Genomic DNA, 10,000 nt, shown 5'->3' on the forward strand with positions numbered 1-10,000 from the left:
CATTGGTTCGTTTAACCACATAGAGACATTAAAACTATCGGGTACTGGTGATAATGGTGATGATGCTGCTGCTGCTGATGATCACATGGTCCATGTGTTTCCATCCTGTGAAGGTCTGCTGGCCTTCGGTGTCCAGGAATCGGCAATAGTCAACAAGATCTTCACGGCCGTCAACATCCTGGTACTTCTGTTTGTCATTGTAGCGGGCTTCGTCAAGGGAGACATCCGTAACTGGCAGATCAGTCAGGAGGAGCTCATCAACGCTACAGCAGAATTACAGTATGCAACCATGTTTCATTACAATACAAACACATGAGATATCCTTCATCATTAAATTTTTTTTTAAAATCTTTATTTTACTAGGCAAGTCAGTTAAGAACAAATTCTTATTTTCAATGACAGCATAGGAATAGTGGGTTAACTGCCTGTTCAGGGGCAGAACGACAGATTTGTACCTTGTCAGCTCGGGGATTTGAACTTGCAACCTTATGGTTACAAGTCCAACACTCTAACCACTAGCCGCCCCATCATACCAAACTTGCTAGCAACTGCAGTGGATGTTGAACACATATCTATACAGTCACATGTGTGTGAGGATGTTATAGCCGTGGTATTAGCAGGAAATATTAGCGTGAATCCTTCAACCAAGATTTCGGGAAAACCAGAGAAGATTGGAAAGGTACTATTCTGCAACCATATGTACATGGTCTTCTCCAGGAACCTAACCTCCACAGTCAATGTGACCAGTATGTATGTCCTGTATTGTGACCTCTCCAGGAACCTAACCTCCACAGTCAATGTGACCAGTATATATGTCCTGTATTGTGACCTCTCCAGGAACCTAACCTCTACAGTCAACGTGACCAGTATGTATGGGGCTGGAGGGTTCTTCCCGTATGGTTTCGACGGGACAATCTCTGGAGCCGCTACCTGTTTCTACGCCTTCGTAGGCTTCGACTGCATCGCCACAACAAGTAAGCTTTGATCTTTCAACATGTGCAGACACATTAACCTATATACCTATATACGTCAGAAACATTTACATCCTACAGAAACACTGATAAAGCCAGGAGCTTCTCCAAACTTCGTCCATAGTGTATCTTCAGTAATGTCTACTCTACTCAGAATGCTTAGGCATACTGCAACAGTTAATATTCTACATGATTAAACCTTGCTTGCTTAATTGACCGGTATTGGCTGATTGATTGATCAACTGGTTGGCCAATCAACTGATGGATTGATTGTATTGACAGATCTTCATGAATTAATTAATTCATTCATTGTCTCTCTCCAGGTGAGGAGGTAAAGAACCCTCAGAAGTCCATCCCGCTGGGCATCGTGGCGTCTCTCCTCATTTGTTTCCTGGCCTACTTTGCCGTGTCGGCGGCCCTCACTCTGATGATGCCCTACTACCTGCTGAATGTTAACAGCCCGCTGCCCGTGGCCTTCAAGTACATCGGCTGGGGGCCCGCCAAGTATGTGGTGGCTGTCGGTTCACTCTGCGCCCTCTCCACCAGGTAGGTAGGAGAACGCGGGAAGTCCCTGGTCGATGATGTCACCAGGCGTCATTACAGTTAGTCAGTTGGCCGGTTTGTCTTTGTCTGTCTGTCTGTCTGCTGTGTCTGTCTGTCTGTCTGTCTGCTGTGTCTGTCTGTCTGTCTGTCTGCTGTGTCTGTCTGTCTGTCTGTCTGTCTGTCTGTCTGTCTGTCTGTCTGTCTGTCTGTCTGTCTGTCTGTCTGTCTGTCTCCTGTACAGTCGTGGCCAAAAGTTTTGAGAATGACACAAATATACATTTCCACAAAGTCTGCTGCTTCAGTGTCTTTAGATATTTTTGTCAGATGTTACTATGGAATACTGAAGTATAATTACAAGCATTTCATAAGTGTCAAAGGCTTTTATTGACAATTACATGAAGTTGATGCCAGGAGTCAATATTTGCTCTGTTGACCCTTCTTTGTCAAGACCTCTGCAATCCGCCCTGGCACGCTGTCAATTAACTTCTGGGCCACAATCTGACTGATGGCAGCCCATTCTTGCATAATCAATGCTTGGAGTTTGTCAGAATCTGTGGGTTTTTGCTTGTCCACCCGCCTCTTGAGGATTGACCACTAATCTCATAATATACAGGAGAACGATCGCCTTACGGCGAGGATAGCTGTGCTACAAGCCCAGCTTCAGACGCAATCGTTAGGCAAGGGTAATTTCAGTGTAGGAAAGGATGAAACAGCGTCTGTGCCACCAGTAAGTACAGATAGTAGTATAAATCCCCTCGCACAGTCCCCGCAGCCGGACAACTTTCTCACGGTTTCTGGAAGGAAATGCTGTAGGAACGCTCAACCGGTGTCGCTCATTCAGCCGTCAGAAACTTTCAACCGGTTTTCCCCATTAAGCAGTGAGTCGGAGTCAGAGGCCGAGCCTTCTCTGGTCTCTACTCCTCCCGTTACGGGGTCTGAGACGCCGAAGCTTCCCACCATTAGCTCTGACAAATTGAAAACTCTAGTCATTGGCGACTCCATTACCCGCAGTATTAGACTTAAAACGAATCATCCAGCGATCATACACTGTTTACCAGGGGGCAGGGCTACCGACGTTAAGGCTAATCTGAAGATGGTGCTGGCTAAAGCTAAAACTGGCGAGTGTAGAGAGTATAGAGATATTGTTATCCACGTCGGCACCAACGATGTTAGGATGAAACAGTCAGAGATCACCAAGCGCAACATAGCTTCTGCGTGTAAATCAGCTGGAAAGATGTGTCGGCATCGAGTAATTGGCTCTGGCCCCCTCCCAGTTAGGGGGAGTGATGAGCTCTACAGCAGAGTCTCACAACTCAATCGCTGGTTGAAAACTGTTTTCTGCCCCTCCCAAAAGATAGAATTTGTAGATAATTGGCCCTCTTTCTGGGACTCACCCACATACAGGACCAAGCCTGACCTGCTGAGGAATGACGGACTCCATCCTAGCTGGAGGGGTGCTCTCATCTTATCTACCAACATAGACAGGGCTCTAACTCCTCTAGCTCCACAATGAAATATAGGGTGCACTAGCACAGTCAGTGTAGTCAGCTCAGCTATCACCATTGAGACCGTGTCTGTGCCTCGACCTAGGTTGGGCAAAACTAAACATGGCGGTGTTCGCCTTAGCAATCTCACTAGGATAAAGACCTCCTCCATTCCTGTCATTATTGAAAGAGATCATGATACCTCACATCTCAAAATAGGGCTACTTAATGTTAGATCCCTTACTTCAAAGGCAATTATAGTCAATTAACTAATCACTGATCATAATCTTGATGTGATTGGCCTGACTGAAACATGGCTTAAGCCTGATGAATTTACTGTTTTAAATGAGGCCTCACCTCCTGGCTACACTAGTGACCATATCCCCCGTGCATCCCGCAAAGGCGGAGGTGTTGCTAACATTTACGACAGCAAATTTCAATTCACCAAAAAAAAAGACGTTTTCGTCTTTTGAGCTTCTAGTCATGAAATCTATGCAGCCTACTCAATCACTTTTTATAGCTACTGTTTACAGGCCTCCTGGGCCATATACAGTGTTCCTCATTGAGTTCCCTGAATTCCTATCGGACCTTGTAGTCATAGCAGATAATATTCTAATCTTTGGTGACGTTAATATTCACATGGAAAAGTCCACAGACCCACTCCAAAAGGCTTTCGGAGCCGTCATCGACTCAGTGGGTTTTGTCCAACATGTCTCTGGACCCACTCACTGTCACAGTCATACTCTGGACCTAGTTTTGTTCCATGGAATAAATGTTGTGGATCTTAATGTTTTTCCTCATAATCCTGGACTATCAGACCACCATTTTATTACGTTTGCAATTGCAACAAATAATCTGCTCAGACCCCAACCAAGGAACATCAAAAGTCGTGCTATAAATTCAGACAACACAAAGATTCCTTGATGTCCTTCCAGATTCCCTCTGTCTACCCAAGGACGCCAGAGGACAAAAATCAGTTAACCACCTACCTGAGGAACTCAATTTAACCTTGCGCAATAGCCTAGATGCAGTTGCACCCCTAAAAACTAAAAACATTTCTCATAAGAAACTAGCTCCCTCGTACACAGAAAATACCCGAGCTCTGAAGCAAGCTTCCAGAAAATTGGAACGGAAATGGCGCCACACCAAACTGGAAGTCTTCTGACTAGCTTGGAAAGACAGTACCGTGCAGTACCGAAGAGCCCTTACTGCTGCTCGCTCATCCTATTTTTCTAACTTAATTGAGGAAAATAAGAACAATCCGAAATTCCTTTTTGATACTGTCGCAAAGCTAACTAAAAAGCAGCATTCCCCAAGAGAGGATGGCTTTCACTTTAGCAGTGATAAATTCATGAACTTCTTTGAGGAAAAGATCATGATTATTCGAAAGCAAATTACGGACTCCTCTTCAAATCTGCGTATTCCTTCAAAGCTCAGTTGTCCTGAGTCTGCACAACTCTGCCAGGACCTAGGATCAAGAGAGTGTTTTAGTACTATATCTCTTGACACAATGATGAAAATAATCATGGCCTCTAAACCTTCAAGCTGCATACTGGACCCTATTCCAACTAAACTACTGAAAGAGCTGCGTCCTGTGCTTGGCCCTCCTATGTTGAACATAATAAATGGCTCTCTATCCACCGCATGTGTACCAAACTCACTCAAAGTGTCAGTAATAAAGCCTCTCTTGAAAAAGCCAAACCTTGACCCAGAAAATATAAAAAAAACTATCAGCCTATATCGAATCTTCCATTCCTCTCAAAAATGTTAGAAAAGGCTGTTGCGCAGCAACTCACTGCCTTCCTGAAGACAAACAATGTATACGAAATGCTTCAGTCTGGTTTTAGACCCCATCATAGCACTGAGACTGCACTTGTGAAGGTGGTAAATGACCTTTTAATGGCATCAGACCGAGGCTCTGCATCTGTCCTCGTGCTCCTAGACCTTAGTGCTGCTTTTGATACCATCGATCACCACATTCTTTTGGAGAGATTGGAAACCCAAATTGGTCTACACAGACAAGTTCTGGCCTGGTTTAGATCTTATCTGTCAGAAAGATATCAGTTTGTCTCTGTGAATGGTTTGTCCTCTGACAAATCAACTGTAAATTTCGGTGTTCCTCAAGGTTCCGTTTTAGGACCACTATTGTTTTCACTATATATTTTACCTCTTGGGGATGTCATTCAAAAACATAATGTTAACTTTCACTGCTATGCAGATGACACACAGCTGTACATTTCAATGAAACATGGTGAAGCCCCAAAATTGCCCTCGCTAGAAGCATGTGTTTCAGACATAAGGAAGTGGATGGCTGCAAACTTTCTACTTTTAAACTCGGACAAAACAGAGATGCTTGTTCTAGGTCCCAAGAAACAAAGAGATCTTCTGTTGAATCTGACAATTAATTTTAATGGTTGTACAGTCGTCTCAAATAAAACTGTGAAGGACCTCGGCGTTACTCTGGACCCTGATCTCTCTTTTGAAGAACATATCAAGACCATTTCAAGGACCGCTTTTTTCCATCTACGTAACATTGCAAAAATCTGAAACTTTCTGTCCAAAAATGATGCAGAAAGTTTTATCCATGCTTTTGTCACTTCTAGGTTAGACTACTGCAATGCTCTACTTTCCGGCTCCCCGGATAAAGCACTAAAAAAACTTCAGTTAGTGCTAAATACGGCTGCTAGAATCCTGACTAGAACCCAAAAATTGGATCATATTACTCCAGTGCTAGCCTCCCTACACTGGCTTCCTGTCAAAGCAAGGGCTGATTTCAAGGTTTTACTGCTAACCTACAAAGCATTACATGGGCTTGCTCCTACCTATCTCTCTGATTTGGTCCTGCCGTACATACCTACACGTATGCTATGGTCACAAGACGCAGGCCTCTTAATTGTCCCTAGAATTTCTAAGCAAACAGCTGGAGGCAGGGCTTTCTCCTATAGAGCTCCATTTTTATGGAACGGTCTGCCTACCCATGTCAGAGACGCAAACTCGGTCTCAACCTTAAAGTCCTTACTGAAGACTCATCTCTTCAGTGGTTCATATGATTGAGTGTAGTCTGGCCCAGGAGTGGGAAGGTGAACGGAAAGGCTCTGGAGCAACGAACCGCCCTTGCTGTCTCTGCCTGGCCGGTTCCCCTCTTTCCACTGGGATTCTCTGCCTCTAACCCTATTACAGGGGCTGAGTCACTGGCTTACTGGGGCTCTCTCGTACCGTCCCTGGAGGGGGTGCGTCACCTGAGTCGGTTGATTCACTGATGTGGTCATCCTGTCTGGGTTGGCGCCCCCCCCCCCCTCCCCTTGGGTTGTGCCATGGCGGAGACCTTTGTGGGCTATACTCAGTCTTGTCTCAGCCTCCAGTATTTATGCTGCAGTAGTTTATGTGTCGGGGGGCTAGGGTCAGTTTGTTATATCTGGAGTACTTCTCCTGTCCTATTCGGTGTCCTGTGTGAATTTAAGCGTGCTCTCTCTAATTCTCTCTTTCTCTCTCTCGGAGGACCTGAGCCCTAGGAACATGCCTCAGGACTACCTGACATGATGACTCCTTGCTGTCCCCAGTCCACCTGGCCGTGCTGCTGCTCCAGTTTCAACTGTTCTGCCTTATTATTATTCGACCATGCTGGTCATTTATGAACATTTGAACATCTTGGCCATGTTCTGTTATAATCTCCACCCGGCACAGCCAGAAGAGGACTGGCCACCCCTCATAGCCTGGTTCCTCTCTAGGTTTCTTCCTAGGTTTTGGCCTTTCTAGGGAGTTTTCCTAGCCACCGTGCTTCTACACCTGCATTGCTTGCTGTTTGGGGTTTTAGGCTGGGTTTCTGTACAGCACTTTGAGATATCAGCTGATGTACGAAGGGCTATATAAATAAATTTGATTTGATTTGATTTGAAGTTCTCAATGGGATTAAGGTCTGGGGAGTTTCCTGGCTATGGGCCCAAAATATTGATGTTTTGATCCCCAAGCCACTTAGTTATAACTTTTGCCTTATGGCAAGGTGCTCCATCACGCTGGAAAAGGCATTGTTCGTCATCAAACTGTTCCTGGATGGTTGGGAGAAGTTGCTCTCGGAGAATGTGTTGGTACCATTCTTTATTCAGGGCTGTGTTCTTAGGCAAAATTGTGATTGAGCCCACACCCTTGGCTGAGAAGCAACCCCACACATGAATGGTCTCAGGATGCTTTACTGTTGGCATGACACAGGACTGATGGTAGCACTCACCTTGTCATCTCTGCACAAGCTTTCTTCCGGATGCCCCAAACAATCTGAAAGGGGGTTCATCAGAGAAAATGACTTTACCCCAGTCCTCAGTTGTCCAATCACTGTACCTTTTGCAGAATATCAGCCTGTCCCTGATGTTTTCCCTGGAGAGAAGTGGTTTCTTTGCTGTCCTTCTTGACACCAGGCCATCCTCCAAAAGTCTTCGCCTCACTGTGCGTGCAGATGCACTCACACCCGCCTGCTGCCATTCCTGAGCAAGCTTTGTACTGGTGGTGCCCCGATCCCGCAGCTGAATCAACTTTAGGAGACAGATCTGGTGCTTGCTGGACTTTCTTGAGCACCCTGAAGCCTTCTTCACAACAATTGAACCGCTCTCCTTGAAGTTCTTAATGATCCAATAAATGGTTGATTTAGGCGCAATCTTACTGGCAGCAATATCCTTGCCTGTGAAGCCCGTTTTGTGCAAAGCAATGTTGACGGCAAGTGTTTCCTTGCAGGTAACCATGGTTGACAGAGGAAGAACAATGATTCCAAGCACCACCCTCCTTTTGAAGCTTCCAGTCTGTTATTCGAACTGAATCAACATGACAGAGTGATCTCCAACCAACTCACACCTGTGTTAATGAGAGAATAACTGACATGATGTCAGCTGGTCCTTTTGTGGCAGGGCTGAAATGCAGTGGAAATGTTATTGGGGGATTCAGTTCATTTGTTCATGGCAAAGAGGGACTTTGAAATTATTTGCAATTCTTCTGATCACTCTTCATAACATTCTGGAGTATATGCAAATTGCCATCATACAATCTGAGGCAGCAGACTTTGTGAAAATTTATATTTGTGTCATTCTCAAAACTTTTGGCCACGACTGTACAGTCTAGTGGGTTCCATGTTCCTTGACCTGATACTGTAACATGTCTGATGGCTCTCTGTGTCTGTCTGTCTCCTGTACAGCCTGTTGGGTTCCATGTTCCCTATGCCCCGCGTGCTGTTTGCTATGGCCAGAGACGGTCTCCTCTTCAAGCCCCTCAGTAAGGTCAGCGCCAGACAAAGTCCTGTCATCGCTACCATCTCCTCCGGGGTCGTAGCAGGTAACACCCCATCCCTCTCTATCTCTCTTTCTACCCTCTCCTCTGGGTTGTAGCAGGTAACACCCCATCCCTCTCTATCTCTCTCTCTCTACCCTCTCCCCCGGGGTCGTAGCAGGTAACACCCCATCCCTCTCTATTTCTCTCTCTATGTTCTCCTCCGGGTTGTAGCAGGTAACACCCCATCCCTCTCTATCTCTCTCTCTACCCTCTCCTCCGGTGTCGTAGCAGGTAACACCCCATCCCTCTCTATCTCTCTCTCTCTACCCTCTCCCCGGGGTCGTAGCAGGTAACACCCCATCCCTCTCTATCTCTCTCTCTCTACCCTCTCCCCCGGGGTCATAGCAGGTAACACCCCATCCCTCTCTATCTCTCTTTCTACCCTCTCCCCCGGGGTCATAGCAGGTAACACCCCATCCCTCTCTATCTCTCTTTCTACCCTCTCCCCCGGGGTCGTAGCAGATAACACCCCATCCCTCTCTATCTCTCTCTCTCTACCCTCTCCCCCGGGGTTGTAGCAGGTAACACCCCATCCCTCTCTATCTCTCTCTCTCTACCCTCTCCCCCGGGGTCGTAGCAGGTAACACCCCATCCCTCTCTATCTCTCTCTCTACCCTCTCCCCCGGGGTCGTAGCAGGTAACACCCCATCCCTCTCTATCTCTCTCTCTACCCTCTCCCCCAGGGTCGTAGCAGGTAACACCCCATCCCTCTCTATCTCTCTCTCTCTACCCTCTCCCCCAGGGTCGTAGCAGGTAACACCCCAACCCTCTCTATCTCTCTCTCTACCCTCTCCCCCGGGGTCGTAGCAGGTAACACCCCAACCCTCTCTATCTCTCTCTCTACCCTCTCCTCCGGTGTCGTAGCAGGTAACACCCCATCCCTCTCTATCTCTCTCTCTACCCTCTCCTCTGGGGTCATAGCAGGTAACACCCCATCCCTCTCTATCTCTCTCTCTCTACCCTCTCCTCCGGTGTCGTAGCAGATAACACCCCATCCCTCTCTATCTCTCTCTCTCTACCCTCTCCTCTGGGGTCGTAGCAGGTAACACCCCATCCCTCTCTATCTCTCTCTACCCTCTCCTCTGGGGTCGTAGCAGGTAACACCCCATCCCTCTCTATCTCTCTCTCTACCCTCTCCTCTGGGGTCGTAGCAGATAACACCCCATCCCTCTCTATCTCTCTCTCTACCCTCTCCTCTGGGGTCGTAGCAGATAACACCCCATCCCTCTCTATCTCTCTCTCTACCCTCTCCCCCGGGGTCATAGCAGGTAACACCCCATCCCTCTCTATCTCTCTCTCTACCCTCTCCCCCGGGGTCGTAGCAGATAACACCCCATCCCTCTCTATCTCTCTCTCTACCCTCTCCTCTGGGGTCGTAGCAGATAACACCCCATCCCTCTCTATCTCTCTCTCTACCCTCTCCCCCGGGGTCATAGCAGGTAACACCCCATCCCTCTCTATCTCTCTCTCTACCCTCTCCCCCGGGGTCGTAGCAGATAACACCCCATCCCTCTCTATCTCTCTCTCTACCCTCTCCCCCGGGGTCGTAGCAGGTAACACCCCATCCCTCTCTATCTCTCTCTCTACCCTCTCCCCCGGGGTCGTAGCAGATAACACCCCATCCCTCTCTATCTCTCTCTCTCTACCCTCTCCTCTGGGGTCGTAGCAGGTAACACCCCATCCCTCTCTATC

The 10,000-nt window shown here is 47.3% G+C and overlaps 1 protein-coding gene across 2 annotated transcripts in view; it reads left to right on the forward strand.

Moving 5' to 3' along the window:
* Nucleotides 1-10,000, forward strand: part of LOC109910206 (cationic amino acid transporter 2-like) — a 22,741-nt gene that overhangs the window by 8,760 nt on the left and 3,981 nt on the right. For both annotated transcript variants that reach the window (XM_031798689.1, XM_031798688.1), the window contains 4 exons: nucleotides 114-279; nucleotides 838-974; nucleotides 1,295-1,517; nucleotides 8,175-8,311. In XM_031798689.1, the coding sequence (XP_031654549.1) occupies nucleotides 114-279; nucleotides 838-974; nucleotides 1,295-1,517; nucleotides 8,175-8,311 (663 nt within the window). The remainder of the gene's footprint in view (nucleotides 1-113; nucleotides 280-837; nucleotides 975-1,294; nucleotides 1,518-8,174; nucleotides 8,312-10,000) is intronic.

The sequence above is a fragment of the Oncorhynchus kisutch genome, linkage group LG19, assembly GCF_002021735.2.
Source record: "Oncorhynchus kisutch isolate 150728-3 linkage group LG19, Okis_V2, whole genome shotgun sequence".
Classification (NCBI taxonomy): domain Eukaryota; kingdom Metazoa; phylum Chordata; class Actinopteri; order Salmoniformes; family Salmonidae; genus Oncorhynchus; species Oncorhynchus kisutch.